The sequence below is a fragment of the Aquarana catesbeiana genome, linkage group LG01 (assembly GCF_042186555.1).
Source record: "Aquarana catesbeiana isolate 2022-GZ linkage group LG01, ASM4218655v1, whole genome shotgun sequence".
NCBI classification, from domain to species: Eukaryota; Metazoa; Chordata; class Amphibia; order Anura; family Ranidae; genus Aquarana; species Aquarana catesbeiana.
The window spans coordinates 166,455,531-166,483,208 of NC_133324.1; the positions used below are offsets into that span (position 1 = coordinate 166,455,531).

The 27,678-nt window shown below is 42.0% G+C and overlaps 1 protein-coding gene across 1 annotated transcript in view; it reads left to right on the top strand.

Moving 5' to 3' along the window:
- Positions 1-27,678, top strand: part of SLF1 (SMC5-SMC6 complex localization factor 1) — a 227,738-nt gene that overhangs the window by 114,704 nt on the left and 85,356 nt on the right. Inside the window, exons 8-11 of the mRNA XM_073624518.1 lie at positions 7,455-7,610; positions 9,243-9,409; positions 19,335-19,478; positions 26,548-26,707. Coding sequence (XP_073480619.1) covers positions 7,455-7,610; positions 9,243-9,409; positions 19,335-19,478; positions 26,548-26,707 — 627 coding nt within the window. The remainder of the gene's footprint in view (positions 1-7,454; positions 7,611-9,242; positions 9,410-19,334; positions 19,479-26,547; positions 26,708-27,678) is intronic.

A 27,678-nucleotide genomic window follows, 5' to 3' on the forward strand; every position in this document is an offset into this window, starting at 1 on the left:
CTGGGGGAGGCAATTGGTGGTGGTCCAATGATTGGCCGGCTCTAGAGCATGGGGCAATCATAGGTAGCATAATTAATTGAAAATGGGAGAGAAGAAATGGTAAGGGAAAAATATATCTAATAGATATATAATAAATATGAAATTAAATGTATATATACAGGGGAAAAAGTTTTTTTTTTTTTTTTTTTTTGCGTCTGTGGTTTCTTTTGTGCGAATGCATGCACATGCATGTATACCTGTTTGTTATCCCCATATATTGATCCAGTGATCATCTTTTAAACAATTAATTTTTAGTGGCATCTGCTACTGAGGAGCAATGTACGGTTTGACCGTTTTGTTCCATTTTATATATATTTTTTCATTGATTTCAAGTTCCTTTCCTTATATATACTTTTGGAATGTCTTGCTGTATTTGTCTTGCCGTTTTTCGTGTGCGGGCTGCATCCCACTCTATCTTTATGTTTACTGTGCAGTTCTATGCCCATGGATCACACTACTTCCTGGAATGCTGCAGCATTGTTTTTCTTCCCTTATCACCGCCCATAGCCCCACCGACAGCTCCGCCCATAGACTATAAGAAGATCAGCTTCTACAAATCTGTTGCCATTGACTTGACGAAGGAACCAATCAGTAGTTCCGAAATGCGTCCCATTTTGATTACATATTTCCTGTTTGCGGTCCATGCTGGTTGTCCCCTCCCGCTGATGTCATTTCCGGGATTAATGCTCCACGCTGACTCAGACGATGCGATTGCTTCACCAGTGTTCCCAGAGCCTGGGGTGTTCACCTGCTGGTTATCCTGGGACCTTCTGCTGCTGCATATCGTTATCCCTGGAAAGCTGTGATACACTGGGACCTCCTGATGCCGGATCACCTGCTTCACACATCCATGTTATGCTTCTTCTTATCCTTGATTCTGTAAGTGTTTTTAATCTTGTTCGGGGATATTAAAAGTTTTAATTCTGCACTTTAATTCTGCGCCTTTTTTTCTTTTATTTGGATTCTTTTAAATAGCCTGTCCTATTTTGGAGTACAATCCCTCCTCCTTTATCTGCAGATTTGATCACCAGATCTTCTGCATGCATAAGGTGGTTAAGTGCTTTGATTTCAGGAGGTGAAAGATTATTTGATTTAGATGTAGAAGTAGAATTACAGAGTTTTACCAGATCTACATAGACAACTCTGTAGAAGCTTTATACATATGGGCCTTTGGAGTGTGTGGAAAAAAGATAGACTTGGGTCTCAGTGAGAAGTGGACTATTGGGGGAGATGTGGCTAGGTGTTTGAGCATTCTTAATGTCACATCATCATTGGATTATATGTCAAAATTGTCAATATCAAAGTCAAAAGACTCAGAGTTGAATTCGGACAGATCTGGCAAGGGTTTGGTAGGGGAGCTAGTATTGGAGTCACTAGGGGTGTTTTTGTCTTTTTCTAGTTTGATATGGAAGTGCCTCTTGAGGGTAATATTACGTATATATCTGTTGAGGTCTTTGAAAAGGACAAAGGGGTTGGGTTTATTAATGGGGGCAAAATTGAGTCCATGATTCTATATAAAGATCTTAGGCTATAAGAAGATTGCCAAGACCCTGAAACTGAACTGCAGCAGACCCTGAAACTGATCGGTTTAACAGGACAGGTTCCACTCAGGACAGGCCTCACCATGGTCGACCAAAAATGTGCAGGTGCTCAGCGTCCTATCCAGAGGTTGTCTTTGGGAAATTGACGTATGAGTGCTGTCAGCATGGTTGCAGAGGTTGAAGGGGTGGAGGGTCAGCCTGTCAGTGCTCAGACCATATTCCGCTTACTGCATCAAATTGGTTTGCATGGTTGTCATCCCAGAAGGAAGCCTCTTCTAAAGATGATGCACAATAAAGCCCGCAGTTTGCTAAAGACAAGCAGACTAACTAGGGTCATGGATTACTAGAACCATGTCCTGTGGTCTAATGAAACCAAGATAAACTTATTTGGTTTAGATGGTGTCAAGCTTGTGTGGCGGCAACCAGGTGAGGAGTACAAAGACAAGTGTGTCTTGCCCACAGTCAAGCATGGTGGTGGGAGTGTCATAGTCTGGGGCTGCATGAGTGATGCCGGTACTGGGGTGTGGGGATGAGCCCGATGAACCCGAACGTGAGTTCGACTTGAACATCAGGTGTTCTCCGAACAGCGACAAATTCGAAAGCTGCCGGAACACCGTTAAAGTCTATGGGACACTAACATGAAAAATCAAAAGTGCTAATTTTAAAGGCTTATATGCAAGTTATTGTCATAAAAAGTGTTTGTGGACCTGGGTCCTGTCCCAGGGGATATGTATCAATGCAAATTTTGTTTTTAAAAACTGACTTTTTTTGGGAGCAGTGATTTTTTTTTAATCAATGAAACAAAAAAAAATGAAATATTCCTTTAATTATTGTGCCTGGGGGGTGTCTATAGTATGCATGTAAAGTAGCGCATTTTCCCATGTTTAGAACAGTACCACAACAAAATGACATTTCTAAAGGAAAAATTGTCATTTAAAACTTATCGCATTTAAAACTTATAATGTAATGTATTGTCGGGTCTCGGCAATATAGATACAGATAATTGAAAAAAAGAGCATGGGATCCCCCCCCACCTCCATTACCAGGCCCTTTGGGTCTGCTATGAATAATAAGGGGAACCCCGAATCTAAATTAAAAAAATAAATAAATACGTGGGGGTCCCCCTAAAATCCATACCAGGCCCTTTGGGTCTGATATGGATTTTAAGGGGATCCCTGCACCAAATTTTTTTTAAAAATGGCGTAGGTGTCCCCCCAAAATCCATACCAGACCCTTATCCGAGCATGCATCCTGGCAGGCTGCAGGAAAAGATGGGGGGCAAGAGAGCGCCCCCCCCTCCTGAACCTTACCAGGCCACATGCCCTCAACATGGGGAGGGTGCTTTGGGGTAGCTCCCCAAAGCACCTTGTCCCCATGTTGATGGGGACAAGGGCCTCATCCCCACAAACCTTGCCCGGTGGTTGTGGTGGTCTGGGGGCAGGGGGGTTATCGGAATCTGGAAGCCCCCTTTAACAAGGGGACCCTCAGATCCCAGCCTCCTCCCTGTGTAAATTGGTAACGGGGTACAAATGTACCCCTAACATTTCACTAAAAAGTGTCAGAATGGTAAAAAAGACAAGAGACAGCTTGGGACAAGTCCTTTATTAAAAATAAATAAATAAAAATGTCCCACGAAGTAAGTTCACGCCACCCAACGGACCGAGAAAAAAAAAAGCCACAACCGACCCACCTCCATGGGAGGCTCCCGCTGTCTGACGTGTCTTCGCTCTAACAGCTCTTATATAACTTCCCTGTGGCGTCAGAGGGGGCAGGGCCACCTGGTGACGTAACTGGGTGACGCCACCCCCCTCTGACGCACGGTGGCTTCCCCACCTTTTTATTACTAAATTCTTTTGATTGTCTACTTTCCAAAAAGGGGTCATTTGGTGGGTATTTGTATTGTTCTGGCATTTTGGGGCCAAGATAGAAAAGAATCACCCCTTTAAAATAATCACATTTTGTTGCCCTGCAGCCTGAAATGAAGGCAAACACAGTTTTTGTTTTGCCCAGCTGTATTTATTAGTGTAACGTCTAACATCCAATGAAAGGTTTAACACCAACTTGTCAAAAAATATATATTTTGTTATAATAATATTTTGTTGGATCGCATTTTGCTTCAATTCCAGCCTTTAGTCTGTTGTGATTTCTCTCCACTAACTTTGCACATGTAGACGTTGCAATATTTGCCCACTCTTCTTTGTAGAACTGCTTAAGTTCAGTTAAATTTTGTTACAGTAATTGTTGCCCAGCGAGGCACTTAAGATCAATACCATAGTCCTTCATTGGAGCCATGCACCACTAGTACTTCCTGCTTCTGTATTTGACCCAAGGAGGAATCCCCAATAAGGAGAATGGGGATACAGGATGGGGTAAAACAAGGAGAACTATGGGAGATGGAGTGAGAAATTTCAAGGGAGGAGAAAAGGCAGAAAGGGAGAATGTAGGGGAGGGGTGGAAAATTAAAAAGTGAAAAGGGAGTTTTAGGGTAGGTTTTGTAGTTTAAGTGAAGCTGTATTAACGGAGAAAGAAATAAAGGTTTTTAGATATAGGTTTAAAATATGCTCCCGATAAAAGTCTAAGTAAGTTTAATACATCAGTACATTCAAACATTTGCTAGGAAGCTTAACATATTTTGCTTCAAATCCAGTAGTTCATCATTTCTATTTTTTATATTATATATATTATTATGTTTTAATAAATACAAGAGTGGTCAGTTGCGCTTATATTAACCTCATATGTCCATTATAATAGTGAAAGGTAAAAATAAACTTATAAAACACCTCCAAAAAATCTTTAGTTTGCAAATTCTTTCAAAATAAATTTAAAATGAGAAAGTAAATAACTATATAAAAAAATGAATCAATCCAATCCCACCACTATGCATATAATTATCTCAAAAATTGCATTAGAGATGAACCTTACTCAAATGTGCATGTGCTCTTCAACATATCTACTATTCATATTAAATGTATAGCATATATCTGATTGAATATATAACCGTGCTGCTTGAAATTTCCAAAAATAAATAAATAAATATAAATGTGCCAAAAAAAATGTGTAAGAAATCTTCCTTCTTTCTAAAAAAAACCTTCCTGTGAGATGTGGACACTACATCAGTATTATGTAATCAGACTCTTTAGTGTCAGATATAATGTGATAATTTTGAAACAAAGTATATAACCTTAGTGAAAACAAATGTGTTACTTTCCTTCTTTCACTTCTTCAATCGCTCCTCCACTCAGATTCCGGGCATGTAAAAAAGAAATTAAACATCCATTGCGCAGAGATTAACCACTAATTAGATGCTATCTATCAGCTAGAGTTGTTCCACTCACATAACCTTCTAGATGGGATCGCTTTTTATTGATCAGCTGCAAAACCGGAGCATGGCGGTAAGATGCTTCATTCACCGCTGCTGCTATCTCACACACTGACAATGCTAGGGACTTCACAGGTTCCTCCTACATGTTACGTCACTGCCACGTGACTTTTTCAAAATATTGAAAAAATATTGAAAAATTGAAACAACGATAGAAGAAGAACCCAATGTTCATTCAACACTAAAAAAGAAAAAAAACTTATCATATTAGACAATTTATATCTGACAATAGTACCTACATGCTGGAATGTGGACTTCAATATGTGGGTCGGACTACTAGAATATTGTTTGCCAGGATTGGGGAGCAGATTAATAATATTAAAAGAGGGTTTAGTAATCATAGCATGTCCAGACATTTTAGAGACTTCCACAATAAGGGCCAAAAAGGGTTGATATTTTATGGTATAAATAAAGTGAAAAAACATTGGAGAGGTTCAAATTTGAAAAAACATTTTTTTTACAAAAATTGATTTAACAAAGAAAATTGAGTCCAATGGGTTTGAATATAGACATAGACCTTAATTGTTTTATAGCTAATTATTATTTACAGTTTATTTACAGGCCCCAATTCATAAGCATTTTGTGATATGCTCTCTTATTAGAAGCTGTATAGGGTATTGAGAGAATTTATAAATAGGATTGAGGTGTCTAAATGTATAGAAATGTAAAGTTAACCCAAAAAGAAATTGACTGTAGCTCTTCTAAAGGATTAATGTCAGTATATTCAGTAAGGGAACTGGATCATCAAAGCTGATGCACACAGAAACTGGTGCAGCTTTGCATAGCAACTAATCAGCTTTTAAATTCAACTTGTTCAATTAAACTTTAACTGACAAAAAACTCAGAAGTTGATTGGTTACTATGCATAGCTGCATCAGTTTCTCTGTGCACCAGCTTTAGTAAATCTCCTCCATAAAGTGTTAATATCAGTATATATAGTAGTCCAGTTGCGTGTTCTTTTTACCACTCCTGACAATGCCAGGAGGCACATGATGTCATCCTGCGCAAGTGGAATCTGTTTTAATATATTTTAATAAAATATGGTTGTACACAATGAGGTTTTGTCTGCTTTCTGCACAACATAATGGAGGCTTCTGGATGAGTGAGATTAGGGAACGGCTAGCTTCTGATATAAACCAAGCACGAATGACCCGTAAGTTTAAGGGTTCTCTAAATTTGGTGAGTTTAATCTCACTGGGGAGACTGTGTATGGAAATATGGCTGAAGCACATTTTTATCATGTAACACAGTTTTATCATGTATACTGTAAATGCTACACCGGATGTATACTTTGGACTGCTGTTCACATTAGTGGTTTTTGGAGGAATTGCAGAAGTCTTGTTACTGAAGAAAAGAAATGAACTTTTAATTACTGTTCTATATAAATATTTATTATTGGTAACGTTTTTTCTTATGAAATATTCTAAATGAAGGTATGGTTTGATCACATTGTTTATAGAGTACTTTGCAAACTGAAAATTAATATGATCTGAAGGCTTCACTACTTTTAATTCACTGACTTGGAACAAAATATTAGCAACAGATTCTCAGATGTCGCTGGCCGGATGCTTGTTCTGGGTCAGGGACCAAGAATGTTTTTAAAAGCTATGTTAGCCAAATATGATGTAAAGGGGGAGCTGTGATGTAAAAGGAGGACATGTATTGTAAACATGGGCCACTATGTAAAGATGGCGCTGTGATGTAAAAGGAGGCTGTTATGTAAAGGGGGAATATTTTAATGTAAAGAGGGGACTGTGATGCGAAGGGAGGGGCTGCTGTGTAAAAGAGGAGATCGTGAAGTGGGAGCTGAGTAATAGTGGCAGTAGATAAATAGGGGTAGAACATGTAATATGTTCCAAAAAATGAACTTAGCGTTTAATTTTTGTGGTTTTGGGTTTAGATACAACTTTATAATTATTGTATGGAAGGTCAAATGCATGTAGAGGTAATTTAGTTTTTTTTTTCATTGAAGAGACTCAGAAGTGTTCTTTTTCATGTCAGTTGTCAGAATACTGTAATTTTACAGTAAACAGATGCGGTTTCCAGCAGAACATAATACATTTTGAGTGTAACTTTAGTCCTGAACATACACTGTAGTCAGGGGAAGATATGCGTTGCCCTTGTTTTATTTTATTTCAGTTTCAGGTAAGAGGCCTTTAATAACCTATCCATTTAAGGGCCACAGAAACTGATACTGAGACACCATTTCGGGTTAGAACCCACAGGTGGGGCACATATATAGTGTAGTAAATAATTGGTAACCTCACCTGAAAATGCTGATTTTCTGTTCCTTGTGCTTTCTCACTGGCCTGAGTACTATAGGGCCCTCACTTAGAACAAGTATGTTAAATATATATCGGTCTTTCCTTATCTGAATGCTTTTTTCTACTCAGCGGCACAATTTCGGTCCTAATTTAGAGCCCCTGTATTACTTTAATGACAAGTTGACTTGAATAGAAAATGGCTTAATTACATGGTCTTTTGATTTCTGTTAGGTTAAGCGTAATGAAATCGGGCAATCAAGTTGGAATAGAATTGAAGAACTTATAGATGGACATTTCTTCACAGAAGCATTTGGAGAAATTGAAAATCTCCTTCCTTCATTGTTCCCTCAAAAATGTTTCATGTCCCTCCTCAAGAACTTTATTCAGGTATTTACTTTTCGTTTTTTTTTTTCTTAGGTAATCGATATCTACATTTGTAGTTTCCTCTATTGTAATAATCAGCCTCATTAAAAATAAAAACAGTCTACATATTGACATCAGCATGTTGACCAGCTGTCACCACTGGCAAAACTGTACATAGATGAGCCAAAATGCATTTGTATTATCTTTGGACATACTTGACAATCGTGAGGGAAGATGACAGCTACTAAATTAACTGAGTGGTCATTCCTCATCACTGTTCATCTGTGGACATCTGGATGATTACCTGACAAACCAGTGTTTTATTGTGTACACTGGCAAAATATGAAAATGTATTTAAATGGACAAAGGAACTTATTTGTGCCTTGGCTCAGATTTTTAACCTACACAAAATTATATTATTTATAAGTAATAATACCGTAGATTGTTGATCCAGGGAATATCCTATTGCCTTAGGGGCTCAGGAAGGATTTTTTACCTGTTGAAGTTTTAATACCTTAATTCTCTTTTGATGAAACTTGGCGGGCTTGTGTCATAAGTTTGAGATACTTTTGCGGTTTAGAGGTTATGGGTATGCAGTTGACCTCCTTCTGACCTGCATTTAACCTGTGCAAAGCAGGTTTCCTTCTTTCATGGACTAAAATTGGAATTCAAAACCCATTCGAAGTGAACAAAAGAACATCAACACAAGCCCTAACTAACAAGCAACTTTGTTTAAGGCAGCAGAAACTGGCAGCAGATTTACTCCTGTAAAACACTCAATAGCCATGCCACATCGGGGGAGATTTACTAAAACTGGTGCACACGGAATCTGGTGTAGCTATGCATAGTAACCAGCTTCTAGGTTTCATTGGAAAAGCTTAATTGGAAAAAAATGTTAGAAGCTGATTGGTTTCCATGTACAGCTGCACCAGTTTCTTTGTGCAATAGTTTTAGTAAATCTCCCCCATCCTGTCAATCAGGGAAGGGAGATACTTGGAGAGGCAATGGTGTCACTAGGGGGCTTGCATCTGGTTTACGCTCTGTCAACATGAATGTGGCAAAATTACTTCCATGTTCTGATAGGCCCATAAGGACTGTTACCTGTATCAGGATTGAGATTTGGTACCTGCTGCATAAAAAATGCAGGTTGTAGCACAATAATGTAAAATGTATGGCGCATTGATTAGAATCAAATATTAGTAGCGCTATATAAAAAATGCCTTGACTTCCACTTTAATGCAAAGTGTAATGATGCTATGCAGTTAACCATATTAACCAATATTGTATTAGTTTACTACAGTGAGATCACAATTTTTTACTTAATTTACTTTACTTTGCCTTAAATAAGTGACTAAAATATTGCAGAACCCAACTTTTATATCCGTTGTGAAATTGTGCATTGCAATATATAATGTGAGGAATGTTTGATTATTCTTTGAAATTGCTTTACGAAAATTGTTATTTTAGAAGCATTTCATCATCCTACAATCAGAACATGCAGTTTCATGAAGACTAGATTACTAAATCGTTCTATAAAAATTAACATTGCCCTTGTCTGTGAACATTTTATATTCATTTAACATTAGTATTATTATTGCTCCAGTGATTGTGTGCATAATAAAAAGAACTGTTGTGAATTGTCTTTGTTTTTTATAGGGACATGTGGACATCAACCATTTTGGGCGATTTTTTGGTGTGTTTTCCAACCTATTGCATTATCATCCTCCGTGGGAATCTGTTTCCATGTCCCAGTTTTACCTCAATATTCTTCAGTGCCCTATTTGTAAAAAGGGGACCTGGTCCTTCATCGAATCCTTGATACGGTAATGATTTTAAGCCGAAGAAAGAGATAGTCTATATGCCTGTTTGTAGACATACCCTCACAAGAACCAATAATTGGAAGAATGAATCTTTTACTGGCCTGCCTCCTCTTAGATAAAATTGAATTTATTTCTGTGGTTGCTTGCACATTGTATATCATTGTGTTTTATTTTTTAATATGCACAACAATTTCAGTGAGCCCATTGATATTTGTATGTAAAGCATTATATAGCAGTCATCCTGAAAACCCTGGACTGCAGCTTAGAATTCAGGGATTTGAGATAGACTATAGTTTTTGTACATGAATCTTAACCCAGAAGTAATTGTGAGGGGGGAGGTTGGGCATTGGGTATACTTTAAACCATGGGTGCTCAACCTGTGGCCCTCCAGCTGTTGCGGAACTTTAAGTCCCACGAGGCATTACAAGGCTGACGGTTGCAAGCATGACTCCAAAAGGTAGAGACATGATGTGACTTTTAGTTCTGCAGGGCCCGCTGGAGGGCCACAGGTTGAGGGCCCATGCTTTAAACATTAAGTTCTGAAATTAGTCATCTTTGTTACAAGTGATCTTTTAAATGCATTTATGCTTGTATTACTGTTTGCATATTTTTCCCACATTGCATGCTTTCTTGTGTTTATGCAGTCCACATCAAACACCCTCTGCCTCCTTGTCAGCATGCCTCAATCAAATCCATCAACCCAGTCCTCACCCTGAAGCACACTATCATGCTAGAAATGTTCACATCTGGGGCGTGCCCTGGAACGGCATGGTGTGAGGAGGGGGCGTGGCCTGGAACACCTTGGTGTGAGGAGTACTGATCGGGAGCTCCGCTTGCCTTAACTCGGTTTATACTAATCCTGGGGTAATATTGCTATTCACATCGCCTAACGAAGCCTGCTGATAGCGTGCACACACAGAGAGCATGTCTCCACCGAAAAAAGCAACGGAAATGGCCTCAAAATTGGCTAAATACCGTCATCAGGACAAGGGGGCCGTGGAAGAAAATGGCGCCGACCCGCCTTCTCCTGTGGACTCGGCCGCGGAAGACACCGCCCGCGTGCTGGAGGCTATTTCAGATTGTAAAAGCACTCTTACTTGCAAAATCGAGGAGGTAAAGGTTGAGGTGTCTTTAATTCACCAAGTCCTGCAGAAGCTAAGAGACTGGGTCACCGAGACAGAGACCTGCATCAGCCGGGTTGAAGACAAAGTACCGCCATTGCAAGTCACAACCGAACGGCTGCAACATCAGCTAAATGCGATGCTCGCTAAGCAAGACGACATGGACAACAGGTTGAGGAGGTGCAACCTCCGCTTTGTGGGGATGCCTGAGGGTGTGGAGGCCTCCGACCCCCCCTCATTTCTGGAAAACCTGCTTACATCCACATTCGGGCAGGCTGAGTTCTCCACATCATTTGTTGTGGAGAGAGCCCACAGATTAGCGGCCAGACCCCCTTCTCAGGGCGCACCTCCCAGAACATTTATTGCAAAAACTTATCTGCAGAAGTCCAAAAGAAGCGGGCGCAATTCACCGAAGCCAAGCGACAACTGAGGATCCGACACTACTCCTATGTGATGCTCTTTCCCGCCAGACTCCGGGTCGTTGGAGAAGACAGGGCACATTTTTTTGACATGCCTGAAGCAGTCTTTGCATGGTTGGAGGACAGAGCAGCACCCGACCGATATGTGACAGATTCCTGTCTGTGTGGATACCAAGCTGTTCAATCACTACACCTGGGCGCAGTGGACTACGTCTTTCTTAAGGTACTGTGTTGTATAATTTTGGCCCAACACCACCCCAGCGCTAACAAATGGCGAAATTCCAACCAGAACTATCCCCGTACAGCTTCTCCCCCCCGGTCATATCCATTGCCCTCCCTCCCCTATCTAACCCTTTTCTTGCAGGTTTTCCCATGTCCCTTGAGATAACTAATGTCCACAGCCCCCCCCCAAAATAGCTGACTTTAGTGGCAGGCCGCCACCCACCATGACTCCCGGAAAACAGACTCACATTTTCCTCTCCTTTTGTCCCCCCCAAGTATGCCATCCTGGAGGACACGGATTGGGGGTCTCACTTTTCATGCTGCTGCTCGCTCTGCAGCGAATAATCGTCCCTTAGTTAGGTTCACATGTTATGTGTAAGTGTAACGTTTGCCATTTGGCACAAGTATTGTTTCCCTGGACTGTCCAGTTGCAGCAACTTGCCCCTGAAACGTATTGGGGGAGCTGCCTGCCCGGACAGGCCAGTGTGTTAGTTTATAACCCACAAAAGTTCTACCATTTGTACATTGTATTGCAACCACTTAATGATGAGGGGAGTACTGTTTGCAGGCATTTGTTTGGTATAAAGCTGTATGTGCGATGTCCTGGGGCCCTGTATGTGGATATACCACTTGGGCCCCGGGGGATCAAGATTAAATATCCTGTCCTTACTGCCCTGGTCTTCTTAGACGGCTCTGCGGGCCATCTCGCCTTGGGGGTGGGTCCCGGCGACCGGACACTGGCCTAGGCGACAAGGACATTGATAGACGTGTTTCCACATTATGCCTAGGTTGAAATTTATTACATGGAACGTGCGTGGTATTAGAGCTAGACCAAAGAGAAATGCAGCTCTATCCTATCTTAAAGCACAACATGCAGAGGTCATGGTTCTGGTAGAGACCCACCTCACAGGACAATTACTGCTGTCACTCAAAAAACCCTGGGTGGGTTGGTTTTACCAGTCCCCCCATGCTGCCAACTCCAGAGGAGTCGCAGTACTGGTGGCCAAAACGGCCCAGTTCACCTTATTGACACTCAGATCCGACCCCCAGGGCAGGTTCCTATTTCTGCACGCTAGAATAAATGGGCTTGAGCTTCTGTTGATGGCAGTCTACATACCTCCCTCCTTCCAGTTCACTGTATTAACAGAAGGTCTCTCTTTCATGTCCCAATTTCCCACTGTTCCAGCGCTTTGGTTGGGGGATTTTAATAATGTGGTGAATAGGGAATTAGACAGACTGACGTCGACATCTCCTGACAACCCCTCTCACCAGCACACGAGATTTGGTAAATTCCTAAATGAACTAGCCCTAATAGACACCTGTGGACACTGCCACCCACAAGATAAGACATTCTCATGCTTTTCGGCGACGCACAATTCTATGTCAAGGATAGACATTATATTAATATCCCGCTCCCTCCTTCCTATACTTGGGGATGTAGGTTTCAGTCCCAGTATACTGTCAGATCATGCCCCCTGCTGGGCTGAGCTCAAACTTGACTCCCCACCCACCACATATACATGGAAACTTAATCCTTTTTGGTCATCAGTGGTCCCAGGCATAGACAAGATCGGGATGGAGTGGGACATCTTTTTTCAAACTAACAGGGACACCGCACCATTCGATGTGGTGTGGGACTCTTTTAAATCCCATGCTCGTATGACACTCGCTCAACGTATAGCCAGAAATAGGAAAACCTCCTCACAAGTGGTCAGGCAAGCAGAACAAGCCCTAGCGGATATAGAGAAAGATTTTTCTATCGACCCCTCACCTTCCACAGCCAATCGGTTAAAACTGCAAGCCCGAGTGGTAAATAGCCTACATTTCGAAAAAGCGGAGAGGAAAATTTTCTACAGTAAACAAAGGATGTATGAGTGTGGAGAGCGGGCGGGACATCTCCTTGCCTATTTAGCTCACATGGACCATAGACCGCCTACAGTGGTTTCCCTTCGGGGTGCTGACTGTGTATTGATCACTGAACCCGATATGGTGGCTGGGGAGTTCCGCTCCTTCTTCTCATCCTTGTACTCTTCAACTTTTAACAACCCCAGGGAGGAGATAGAAACACTCCTAGCTGCCATAGAACTGCCCACACTTTCCCAACCTAATGTTGAAATGCTGGAGGCCCCTATTACCACTGACGACATTGCCGAGGCAATATCCCACCTTATCCCATCGAAAGCACCCTGATCAGATGGTCTTCCCCTTGAATTTTATGCGACATAGCTCAAAGCCATGGTCCCTAGGTTACACAAAATATTCTCCCACATATTCAAATCTGGATCCTTACCCAAATCTATGTGTGAGGCCTATATAGTACTCATACCTAAACCTGGCAAAAATTTTGAACTCCCCGAATCATATCACCCCATATCCCTTCTCCAACTAGATATTAAAATCCTGACCAAGGTCCTGGCAATGCGTCTGAACAAAGTGATTCTTACCCTGATCCATGCGGATCAGACCGGGTTTATGCCAGCAAAAAATACGGCATATAATCTCCGTAGACTATATATGAACCTTCAAGCTGAGCATGACCAGATGGGTTTCAGAGTCGTGGTGTCTTTGGACGCCGCAAAGGCGTTCGACTCTGTAGAGTGGGACCACCTCTGGGGCTGCCTAGCGTGTTTTGGATTCGGACCTAACTTTGTCAGATGGATACAACTACTGTACCAGGATACTGGTTAACGGAAGAGTTTCCGACGCCTTTGCCCTCTCAAGGGGCACGCGTCAGGGGTGCCCCCTATCCCCCTTGCTATACGCCCTGGAGGTGGAGCCCCTTGCTGCTTCACTGAGATCACACCCGGGAATTATAGGTCTGAGGAGTGGGAGCCTGGTGGAAACAATCAGCCTATACGCTGATGACATGCTGTTGTATCTAGCAGATGCCGGCCCCTCTCTGAAGACAGCACTAGAAATAATACAAACATTCGGAACCTACTCAGGTTTAAAGATAAATTGGGACAAATCCCAAGTCCTCCCTATTGATATAGGTGCCCCCACAAAAATCCAAGCCTCCTCCCCCCTTATTATTGTCAGCTCCATGAAATACCTAGCCATAGCAATCACCCGAGCCCCTGAAGAATATATTAAATTAAATATAGAACCACTGATTGCAACCCTGAAAACTAAGATGCAGACATGGGCCAAACTTCCCTTGGGTGTAATGGGCCGTGTGAACTTAATAAAAATGATTCTACTCCCCAAGTTCCTATATGTCCTGTGGCATGCTCCGATTTATCTACCTCTCAGAATATTTAAATCAATTGAAGCAATCCTTAACTCCTTCGTGTGGGGGAAAGCCCGACACAAACTATCTTGGCAAGTGCTGAAGAACCTCACTGATGTAGGGGGCATAGCACTACCAGACTTCAATCTCTACTATCTGGCAGCGCAACTATCGCATTTCTTCTATCTAGATAAGTACGATAAAGACCGGTACCTGGCCCTGCTATGCTCCCCACACGTTCGCTTATACACAATCCCCTTCCACATTATCTTCAGAGACCCTGCGGACCCCTGGGTGATGGGAAGCCGCAAGGGATTACTGTATACCCATTGTAAAATTTGGGAAGTGGTAAGACGCAGACCGAAAACGCTGCCCACGCACTCGCACACGCCACTTTGGGACAACCCAGGTCTAAAAGAATTGTTATCCATACCGGACCATAACTTATGGCTCATCCAGGGTGTGAGGAATTTATCAGACGTCTATCATGATACTACCCTGATATCTTTTCAACAACTCAAGGATGAATTTAATCTCCCTAATTCCATGCATTTCCCTTTCCTCCAGCTTCGTCACGCTTTCCAGGTCCAATTTCATGATAATCCTCCTAACCTAGAGCAATTGGATATCCTCAGTATAATAAGGGGGCAAGACTCCTTAAAACTCATTTCAGTATTTCATAACTCTCATCTTCGCCCCACGGCTACGTTACTTGCCCACGGATTGAAAAATCGATGGGGGAGCTGGAGGATGATGAATGGGAAGACGTGCTGGACAATTGCAAAAAAGTCTCTACTAGGCTTTCGGATCGCCTCACACAACTATATATCTTACACAGATCTTATTTGACCCCCCCTCTGTCTGGTCAGATTCAGACCTGACCATAACCCATTATGCCCCAGATGTGACCATCCCTCTAGCACCTTTTTCCACCTCATATGGTCGTGCCCAGTAATACAAGACTATTGGTCCCATATAGTGCAATTTATACATGATGAAATGGGGTCCCCTTGACTTTGTGCCCTAAGCAATGTTTACTGGGAGTGTTCCCAGACTCAGACAAATTTCACATGATATTCCTACAGGAATCATTGTTTACATCTAGGCTACTCATAGCAAGAAAATGGTTAAGGGCAGCTCCACCGACACTCCAGGAATGGATAGCTGCCATTATTACTGTCTTGCCCTATAAGAAAAGAAACATATGCCCACAGGGGCTGCCCCACCAAATATGGGAAAAGATGGGACTCTTGGTTGGGAAACGCAGCCACGTGCAACGCAGCAATTGAAAATGCTCCAGAATGCTGAATACTCAACCTATTGGGTAATATATCTACATAAAACACCCAGTAATTGTATTCAGTTATATGATTTTAAATACTGTTTATGTGTGCCTTGTGCAGAAATGTGGATGTCAAACTAAATATGCTGTCTACTTTGTCTATCACACTATTTTCATGTATGTGACACCATGGCTTATGATCTGTAGATGTGTACTCTTCTCAAATAAACAACCACAATACTTGTAAAAAAAAGAAATGTTCACATCTGACAGATTTTTTTAAAAGGCAACATTTTTTAACTGGAAGCTAGACTGTAGATCAAATACAGTGTACCAGCATAGCCAGACTTTGGTCATTTGTGCTTCGCAATCAAAGTCTTTGTAGTACAGGAGGAACTTGGACTTGTATCTTCTGTTTTTGCAGGTCCTCACTCCATGAACTCAAATTACTTCTGTGACAGACCTAGCCGGGAAAGAGACTTTTGGAGGGGACTGTATGCAAGCCTCTTGCCGATCGATCGGGGGCCCTTGCATTTGAGGGAACGGTGCTCTTTGTGAGCTGTATGCCTGGGGACCCTGGATTTGCCATATTGTAATAGTGGCTGATTCATAATGCTGGGACAGATACTGTTAGGAGATGCTGATGTAAATTCCAACACCTGTCTGTCTATTGTCTGCTAAAATGTGTATTGTAAATAAGTCTACTATGGGATCTAAGAGTCATTAGATCCCCATTGTTATTTGTGTTAATTAACTCTGCTATTGTGTGAAGAAGTGTCTATGTTGATTGTGATAATGTTGATTGTATTTTCTGAACTACAAGACGGCCAGTCTGGCCTAACGGTCATGTCTGAGTCATCTAGGCTGTCTAAAGGGATTAGTTAATTAGCTCATGTTAATTAGGTTAATTAGGTTACAGCTGTATTGTTAGAGTAATATGAGCAGGAGGTCTGCACCTCCACTTTGAGTGTATAAAAGCCTGTATTTTCCAATAAAAGAGATTCCTGGTTGAACTTACATACAGCCTGCCTGGTGTTTGTTCTGAGCTATCACAACTGGGTTAGAACAACACATAGCTGTAATTCTAATCCCGGAGCATTGGATGACCGAGCAATCAGATGGTGCGATCTGCAATCTGATTCAATAGCTGCAGAGGAGTGTCGGGAGAGTGGAACCGAGCGAGCAAAGGGGCTCGTTACAACTTCCATCCTCCTAATTATAATAAAACCGTTTCACAACTCCAGGGTTTTATTTGAACTCTTGTTTGTATGTGTATGTATATTGGGTGCAACTACATTTGTTCATATTTGCAGGTTCTGCTTCCTAATTAGAAGTGCTTCACAATGTTGTGCCTAGTTGACTTGAAAACGAAATACTAGGGTTGCACCGATACCACTTTTTAAAAAACAAATACAAGTACTGATACTTGCCGATACCACTTACTGGTACTTTTTTTTTAATGTCTTTCTTAGTTTCTGTCAGAAAATTTGGTAAATACGTACCTTTTAGCCTTCACTGATGTGTGCTAATGAGGCTGCACTGATGGGGCACTGATGGGCTACTGATGAGGTGGCACTAATATGCAGCACTGATTAGGTGGCACTAATATATAGCACTGATGGGTGGCACTGATTATGCAGCACTGATGAGCACTGATAGGATTAGATGGCACTGATATGCAGCATGGATAGGTAGCACTGACTAATGGGCACTGATAGGTGGCACTGACTGATGGCTGGCACTGATAGGTGGCACTGAAATGCAGCACTGATTAGCAATTGCTGTCCTGGCATAATAAATTAAATGAATGATGAGAGGAAAGGAAGGATTTTGCAATGCTATATGCTGCGACGCCCATCTTGGTACATCTTGCACTCAGCCGCAGTAGGCAGCAGCGGACATCTTGTTACACCCAGCCCGAACTGTATGGTCTGGATGTAACAAGATGTCTGCTGCTGGCTTACTGCGGCCGAGTGCAGGTTGTACCAAGATGGGCATCGGGATGTTCAACCTCCTGACGGAGACACGGACAGTCACTTCCGTTACTGAATATGATGGCCCCGTTCTTACCTTTCACTGCTGCCAGCCTGTTGAGGACTCGCTCTCCACTCCGCACTCTTCACCCCCTGACTTCTGGTTGCGAGCAACGCCGCCTCTTTATTCCCAGGTATCGGATTAGGCATCGGGAGCACTTTTGCGAGAACAAGTACTCGCGCAAATGCTTGGTATCGGCATTGATACCAGTATTGGTATTGGTGCAACCCCACTAAATACTCCACAATCTTTGATATCAAACCCCTGTAATGTTCCTGATAGCCAGGAGCTAAGAATTAACAGCTTTTCTATTCTTTATAAACAACAGTTTCTTTTCCCCAAAAATTCTCGTGTGCCTTATTTGTGTATATTTGAATGGAAAGTCTATTTTGATTCAGTGAATCTTGTACTCGATAACCTTATTCAACAGTAAAAATATTGCAACTTGTTTGTTTCTGCAATTAATGCAGTGAGATTCTTTAGGCCCCTTTTTTAAGATAAAACTATATAGCCTGATATGTCATATAGAGTAAAATGGACGCAGGCTATATTTTACCTTTGTTTTTAACCACTTGCTGATCGGGCCTTTTTTTTTTTACATTTGTTGCTTACAAGTTAAAATTAGTATTTTTTGCTAGACAATTACTTAGAACCCCCAAACATATATATAATTATTTTTTTTTATTTTTTTAACAGAGACCCTAGAGAATAAAATGGTGGCCGTTTAAATTTTTTATGTAACACTTTTTTATCGCAGCTGTTATTCAAATGCAATTAAAAAAACACTTTAATGAATTAAAAAAATAAATAAATAATATATACCCAAATTTTTTTGTATAATATGAAAGATAATGTCAAACCAAGTAAATAGATACTTAACATGTCATGCTTTAAAATTGCGCACACTTGTGGAATAGCGCCAAACTATGGTACTTAAAAATCTCCATTGGTGACGCTATAAAAAATTCTACAGGTTACCAGTTTAGAGTTACAGAAGAGGTCTAGTGTTAGATTTATTGTTCTCGCCCAGATGTTTGCGGCAATAACTCACGTGTGGTGCAAACACCATTTACATATGTGCGCGTGACCTACGTATGCGTTCACTACTGTACGCTGGGACGGGGGCGCTTTAAACTTTATTTAATTATTTTTTTTTAATAATTTTTACTCTGTCCCTTTAAAAAAAAAAGTAAACATCCCTTGCGATAACAGTACAGCATGACAGGTTCTCTATATGGAGAAATGTTTGGTCTAAAAGACCCCACATCTCTCCTCTACCCCTGAAAGGAAAAGATAAAAAAAAATAAAAATTTTACATCTTTTGCTCTCCCACCGCTACTAAAAGTGATCTGCCGCTTCTAAAAGCTAATACACAACTGGTGACACTTTTATGGGGAGGCCGAGACCACATAAGTAAAAAAAAAAAAGTTACCGGAGGGGCTTAAGGCATCTAGTTGCAGCCATAACCCCAGTATTTAACGTCAAACTAATGACGTATATTTACAGTTAGGCGGTCGGCAAGTGGATATGCAGGAACAATTGTCTACTGTTTGTTGATTGTAAAACTGTAAAACGCCTTGCACTTGCTGCTGTTAATTATTCGTTTTCTTCCTCTACATAGGTGTTTTATTGATGATGCTTTCTGCTTATGCCATGAAACGTTTGATCTGGAAATTGATACTAATAAAAGAAGACAAGTTGTTGCAGCAGTCCTGAAATTTGTTACCAACATAATGCAGGAAGAAGCAAAATCACTGAGTGCAAGGTGAGATTTTCTCTCTTCATGAAGCTTAACCACTTAAGGACCAGAAGGATTTAACCCCTTAAAGCCCAGGCCATACGGCACTGCGCTATTTTAACTGACAATTGATGTCCTTTTTTCCCCACAAATAGAGCTTTATTTTGGTGCTATTTGATCACTTCTGCGGTTTTTATTTTTTGCGCTATAAAAAAGACCATCAATTATATTTAAAAAAAAAAAAAAAAAACTATTTTTATTTTTTGCTATAAAACATACCCAATTTTTTTTTTTAATCTAATTTCTTCATCAGTTTAGGCCAATATATATTCTGCTGCATGTTTTTGGTAAAAAATAAGTGTATATTGATTGGTTTGCGCAAAAGTTATAGCGTCTTCAAAATAGGGGATAGATTTATGGCATTTTTTTTTTTTTAGCTAGTAATGGAAGCGATCAGTGATTTTTAGCAGGACTGCAACATTTCAGCAGACGGATCGGACACCTAACTGACATTTTTGACACTTTTTTGGGAACCAGTGACATTATTACAGTGATCAGTGCTAAAAATATGCACTGACATTGTATTAATGACACTGGCATGGAAGGGTTTAACATCAGGGGTGATCAAGGGGTTAACTGTGTTCCCTGGGTGTTTACTAACTGTATAGGGGGATGGGCTGCCTGGGATAACACAGAGATCCGTCTTCCTGCATAACAGAAAGACAAGATCTCGGTGTAATCCCCTGTCAGAACGAAGATCTGCATTGTTTACTTTGGCAGATCCCCGTTTTGTCTCTGCGGGGAACGATCGCGGGTGGCCGGCAGACATCGAGTCCACCAGACCCGCTGATTGGCTTCCTTGCTAGCCAATCGGCATGCATGCCCACACAAGCTAGTGCACAAATCGATGTACAGCTATGGCGGTTAGCGCAGCCCGAGCCAGCTTCCTGCAGTATAACTGTGGTGGCTGGTCGGCAAGAGTTTATGACTCTGCTACTACTTTAAAAAATAAAAATGTCTCCCTGCAGGGAAAAGGGTTTATAAACTTTATTGTCCCACTTCCCGCTTTGCCAGTCTTCACTTTCTTAACCCATTCCAGCTTACAGGAGCCAGCTCTTTTAAAACTTCATAACGCCAAAGGCATTACATGGGCTTCCTGATCATGTGATAACTGTGATTGGCTGTCAAAGTGACTGAAAACATGTCCAACCAGCGCCTGATAGTAAACTGGGATCTGTTTGTCACAGTGCTGGGGTTGACTGAGCACATTCCCAGCACAGAACAGCAATGCCAGCCTTACGCTTATACGTGGCTGCTCGGCGTAAAAGCCCACCACCATGCTGCTACATATAAGCATATGGCTGGTGGGAAGGGGCTAAGGTGCTAAGCTTGCTGAAAAATCTTCAGCTTCAGACATTTTCAGGAATGTTGGATGCATGGTCCCCCTCTGTGCAGTGTGGTTTCATCCACTGTTCCCATGCTTCAATACAAGTTACATTAGTAATGTTGGGGCAGGCCAAAAGGACCACCAAGCACTGAGAGGTTTCCTTAGTAAGCTTGGCTCTTTAACCCCTTGTTGTTTCCTCCTGTTGCCTCCTTAACGGGCTCTGAACTACGGGAGTTGAAGTTCCTGATCATATGACTACTGTGACTAGCTGTCACAGCGATCACATGTTTAAGAGTTCCTCCTGCCAGTTGATCGAAAACAGTGACCAGGAGATGTCTGTGACAAAAAAGTCAGTGTGTTAGGAGCAATAAGAGCACAGAAAAGCAGTGCACCATGGGCACGTGCAGCACATAGGCACCTAAGGCATCACCCTCACATATGAATTGGGCAATCAGCAAGAAGTTAAGAAAAGATGGCAGCATGGGTGGCTGGACAGGTAAATATTAAACCTTTTATATGCAGGGAGGTTTTTTTTTATCCTGGTAGAGTTGCTTCAAAGAAACTTTGTCACCAAATTAAAAAAATGCAGAAAGTACTGTAAATGCTTACTTTTAATGTTTTCTTTTCCATAAGAGATATTTTTACTTACTTGCATTGACCCTTTGAACTTGCTATAAAATTTGACTACTCTAGGAAGAGTCAATTCCCTTAGCACAGCCCCACTCCTCTTCTGGGAGTGTCCAATTGCTCTTTGTGCTGCCACAGCTCCTCTGACCTTTCCTTAGCAGAGTTTTTGGATGTCTACACAAGGGACCCTCATATAACCCATTACAGATGGGACCCCCATATAACCCATCCCACTCCCAGTAATCCACAGTTCTTTGGTAGTGTTTTTAGGTGTTGGAAGTCTCCTCCGTAATCAATGGAATTGTTATGTTAAAATAATTGAATTTGTCAAATAACGTTCATTTGCTGTGTTGTGGCCATTGTGGCATTTTATGAAGCTTCTGGATTGCTGCCTCATGGCAAGAGCTGAGGACTGTACTCAGACCCCACCAGGGAAGGGGCTGGCCTGTAAAGTTGCTTTGGGCACTGGATCCTCCATTAGGTATCCACTTTGGCACTTATACTATACAGGTCCAGGGCAGAGTCATTCCACACCTGTGTGACCCAATCCATGAACGGTGCACCCTTCTGAAGTGTTGAAGTGAGAGGTATTAGGAATGAATCCCCTATTTTCCCCTGTGTGGAGTTACTCACTGAAATTGTGAGTATATGAAGCCTTAGGATCCGCCCTCTCCCAGGGTGGGGTTCCCCATTCCCCCTCACTTACATGCAATGAATAGGTGTTCAGGCCAACCTTTATTATTTCAGTGTACCCCCTCTTTACTTTAGCTGACATTACAATATGGGTGGCTTATTAGTTAACTTTTACCACTCGGTCACTGCCACAGACAGCCGTGGGTGGTCCTACTATCCTCCCTGAGGTCATGAGCCCCTTGGAGTTTACTGTGCGCCGAATATTTTGACTTTCAGTTTTCTGATTCACATGTGTCCCAGCCTTCTGCTGCATTAACTTACTATCTGGTGCCCAATCACAGCTAATGGGGGGAACAGTTGCCTGCTGTGAATGGATACAGAGGTGACCTTCATATTTGCACCTTCCTTGCCTCCTAGGTCACAGTGAGTACCCTATTAAAGCACCCCTCAATTATGTGGTGGATCACAGGAGGAAAGGGTCAGGGACATGGAAAAAGAGTCTTAATATTACCCTGGCTGTCCAGGGACATTTTTTATTGTCTAATCTGGCTTCTTACACTCCTCCTGCCTTAGTAAGGAGGATTTTGTGGCATCCATTATGGGTCAGATCTCAGGCCTTTTACAGTAAGGGTGCCTAAGCGGTGACTCTCTGATGTGGCCTGTGACCTCCTGCTCTGGCAAAACCATTTTGCGCATTGCCGACCCGCCATCCCAGAGCATCAGTGTTGTGAATGGAGACAGCGGTAGAGGAGGTATGCCACTGTGGAGGGAGCAGAGCCGCATAAGCTGATGCCTCCCTTATAGTGTTGGCTCCTGTCTCAGGCAGGGTGACACCAAATGCACTCTGTCTGGGACAGCAACATTACTACAGCTGTACGATACCTGCAATATTTACAGTACATTAAGGCTGGGTTCACACTGCAGCACAGAGCGGCTCACAGCAGGGGTCCGGTGCGTCCCTATTCACCGTTGCAGGTCCAAATTTAGACCGAATTTTTGGCTGAAACGGACCAGAAGATGCACAGGACTCCTGTGCAATTCACACCGGAGCTGCTCCGGAGATGTGTGAACCAGCTCCATAGAAAGTCGGTCACAATCTCCTGACATGCGATTTGGATGCAGGGAAACCAGCATCCAATTCGCAAAAGTGTGAACCCAGTCTAAAGATCAGTTTAATCACAGTGTATATATAGCAATGGGCATATCTGCACTGGTTACTGGGCTGCTTTCAAACTGATCGACAGGTGCACTGGGCCATAAACTTCTGTTATTACCTGCAAGAGTTTTAGTAAGCTTTCAGAAAGTCCGGTACACCTGCAAGATATAATAGCAGTCTATGGCAAAGCCCTGCTAACCCGCAGGAAAGCCACAGGTGCACTGCTCTGCACCCGAGGTGCAGGTAAACCACAGCGCATTAGTGTGAAAGCAGACTTAAGCTTTCACACTATCAGTCTGATCGGTCCTCCTGTTTGTTTTTCAGGTGGACAAAATTGGACCCTCTATTCACCTCTATGGAGTGTCTGTTTACACCTGCCTACCTCCAATATGATCCTAAAAAAAAAACCGAAGGGGATCCATTTCCTTCTGTCTGGGCAGATCACAGTGCCCATAGAGTAGAGCAGGCTGTGTCCACAACTGCTCTGCATATGCAGAGTGGGCACGGACCTGTCATCCACCTGCTCCGGTCAGCGTGGGATCAGTAGATAGATCTCCACTGAGCAAGCAAACTCTTCCCCCGCAGCGGGGAATGGATGAGTCAATATGTAATTTACAAGCCCGTTCCTTTTCTGCTATTTGTTATACTAATGCAAAATACAATTTTGCAATTCTTAACCATTTCATTACATTGTAACCCACGATCAGTTCCACAAAAGCTTGAGCACCCCTGCTATATAGTCTTCAGGCAACCAGGGTCGTAAGTGATCCCCGGTGCCCTTTACACCAGGGTCTGTCTCTGATTTAGCTCAAGCAGAGATCTTGTACTCGGTAGAGGATAGTGGGGTGAATGAGGAGGCAGAAGAAGTAGAGCCTTCGCAGCCATACACATTCTGGGTGTAGAAAATTGGCAGGCAGGCTTGCTCAGCCACCAGGAGCTAGATTTGGGAGAGTGGGCCCAATTCCTGGAAGTGTTTCACGACATTTGCCAGTGATGGACGTGGATTTCCTTAGCAACAAGGTTCAACCACAAGGTGGAGAGGTTTGTGTCTCAGTTGTGAGATCCTAGGGCCTTTGTGGTGGACACACTGGGGACCCTGTGGGATCGGTTCTTCTGTTGTGTGCCTTTCCTCTTTTAAAGATCCTCCCTTGTCCCGGATTGAGTCTGAAGGAATTCCAGTGATACTTATGGCCCTGAACTGGCCAAGAAGAACTTGGTATGCAGTTGTTCTGTGGCCATTACCAGACTATCCAAATCTACTGTCTTGGGGTGCAGTGTTGGCCTGGCTGGATATGGTTCAATCTGTTGGAGTCTACCTTGCAGCTCCTTACTGAGACATTGGTATTTTCGCTTTGTGCTTTTGGAGGGATTTTGCAGGGGTTCCCTTCATCTTGTTAGACCATTATTAGGTGGATTCGTCAGGTTGTTGTTCATGTCTATTCTTTAAAGAAGGAAGTTTCTCCCTTTCCAGAGAACACTCATTCTATTCGATTCAAATTTGTAAGGCTGCCACCTGGTCTTCGTTCCACATGTTAAGTACAACATGTACGTTTTACCAAGTGGACTTTCAGGCCCAGGCTGATACAGCTTTTGACCGCAACGTGCTTCAGGTTGCTGTTTGACTTGAGTCTGGACCCCATTTTGGTTGTAGTTGGGGCCTAGTGGCTGTTTTTTTTTTTTTTTTTTCTTTTTTACCCTTGTTGGTATTGCTTTGGAACTTCCCAGTCATCTTTAAATCTGTCCTGTACTATATGAACAAGAAAATATGATTCTTTTTAACTTATCTGTGAAACAATTTATTGGAGTACAGTACAAGACACAGGCCACCCTCCCATCTGTGATCGTTTTATTGCTTACTAAAGCAATGAGGATTGCTGGGAGTGGGAGGGGTCATTGGAGTCCTTAAAGTTTTTTTGCCAGTGTTTAGTTACCTGAAGGTACCTGCTCTATAACCTAGAAGTATCTGAATCTACCTGTGTCCTTTATATACTAGAAGAAATGGATTTTACAGATAAATTAAAGAAACAATTTTTGTTGAAACAAATGGTCTAGCCACAGGGTCTCTTTAACGACTACTTCCAGGTAGGCCGTGAAATACACAGGTGGAATACAACAGCAATATTCCACCAATCTGAAACTCAGTTGTTTCACTGCTTCAGCCACTTTTATCTGCTGCATTTTGGATTTTTACCATTGCTGTTAAAATGAGTAACACTGACCATATACAATACTAGAACAAATAACCTCTAACATTACTTTCCTTTAACTCTTATTCTCGGCTAAAGAACAGATAGCGCATCAGCATTGTGTAATATCTTCAATAAAATCTTTCCTAAAAAACGAGACACATATATATATATATATACTGGAAAGTGCAGAATCTGGTGCAGCTCTGCATAGAAACCAGCTTCCAGATTTTTTTGTCAATACCTAATTAAACACGCTGATGTTAGAAGATGATTGGCTACTATGCACAGCTGCACAAGATCTTGCACTCTCCAGTTTTAGTAAATAAACCCCAGTGTGTTGTTTAATGGGTTGGACAGTTGTTTTTTTTTTAAAGCGGGGTTCCACCCAACTTTTGCACAATATCTGTATGTATTCTCTTCCTTGCCTAGATGCTGACATGCCGTTTAAAAAAATTTAAATCGCCGTAATTACCTTTTATTTTTCTATTCTTCTTTGCACTTCCTGGTTCTCCTCCCGTGGGAGTAGGCGTGTTTCTAGCCTCTCCCAGACTCCTGGGAGCTAGTCTCAGGCTTCCCAGGATGCCACTGAGCATGTGCGGGAATGAGCGGTGAATGCTGGGAGCACAGCATTCACCACATCCAGGAAATAAATGCTTGTGGGCTTCAAATGCCCACAATGAAGATGGAAACCGCCTGCAGTGAATAATATAAGTTATTCTTTCCGACGAAATCTGACACAGGCGGACATATTACACACAATATGTGAGTATGTAATGCTGAGAAGAAAAGTTTGTGAATGAACTCAAAAAAAAAAAAAAACGATAGATAGGTGGACCCCCGCTTTAATTATTATTCAGTGCATGGAGCAAGCCCCACTTTGGAGGGATTTTTCAGTTTTTTGTGCTTTTGCCAGGTACTTTTGTGGATATTATTCTTCAATTTGCCTTTCATGGCAACATTGTAATAGACTGAGGATGTACAGTAAGTAGCTAGCATACAATTTAACCACCTTATGTTTTTTTCAGTATGTAAGTAACCTATCAACAAGACTATATCCAAGACTTATCCTAAAGCACTGACAGTTTGCATTTATTCTTATGCTAGGCTCTCAGAGCGGACAGAATCCCGAAAAACATTGTTTCCATCTTTTATTGTTGGAGTCTTTTGGCCTGAGACCAGGACTATGGTGTTTCTAAACAAGAATTTGACTATACTAACAGACCTAGTAATCATGTCCTACAAGAAAGAACTGCATTCCAAGAGTGTAAGTATTTTAATATTGTTAGCAACATAAAAGTTTCTTCTCTGTGATTGCTGAGCTTCTAGTTCATGATTAGATTAGCAATCTGGAAGTCAGTAAGGCATAGTATTGTAAATTAGTTAGGTGTCTAACAGGTCATGGTTAAGAAAGTTTGAGCATCCTATATGGAGCTATACTAGGGAAGTACAGTTGAAATGAGGTACTGGGGCAGATTCATAATTGGGGGGGATTATGTTCTTGGAACTCCTGCCAGTTGTCTGACAAAGATGTTAGCAAGACATAGGAAATCTTAGCCTTTTTGCCCTGAAAACTACCCAAAGATGCAAGGTAAGTGCAGCTGTATGTTTTCAGCAGTTGTAATTTCACCATCAATAATTCATACTTTAAATTTTTTTTTCATTATAACAATATAATCAGATGCAAAAATGTATTTCTTTTGAGAAGGCTAGATAGCAAAAATTTTAAATCTGAGGATATGTCTTTACTTTACTGAAACTGATGCAAGGAACTGCATACACTGGGGCTTCTAATGAGAAAAGACTTATGCCGTGTACACACAGCCAGACATTCCGGCAGAAAAGGCCCAAAGGAATCATTCCGTCGGATATTACGATCGTGTGTGGGCTTCACTGGGCTTTTTTCTTCAAAAATTCAGACGGACCTAGAAATAGAACATGTTTCAAATCTGTCCGAAGGAATACATTTCTATCGGGAAAACCGTTCGTCTGTATGCTGGTCTGACGGACCAAATTCGACACAAGGGCAGCTACTGGCTATTGAACTTCCTTTTCTAGTCCCGTCGTACGTCATCACGTTCAAAATTAACGGACTTTGGTCCGTTCGTGTGTGGGCAAGTCCGTTAGGTCGGAAGTCCGTCGGAACTCCATCAGGAAGACCGTCGGACCTTTTCTGCCAGAAAGTCCGGTCGTGTGTACGCGGCATTAGGCTTTATGTACACAGGACATTGCTCAACC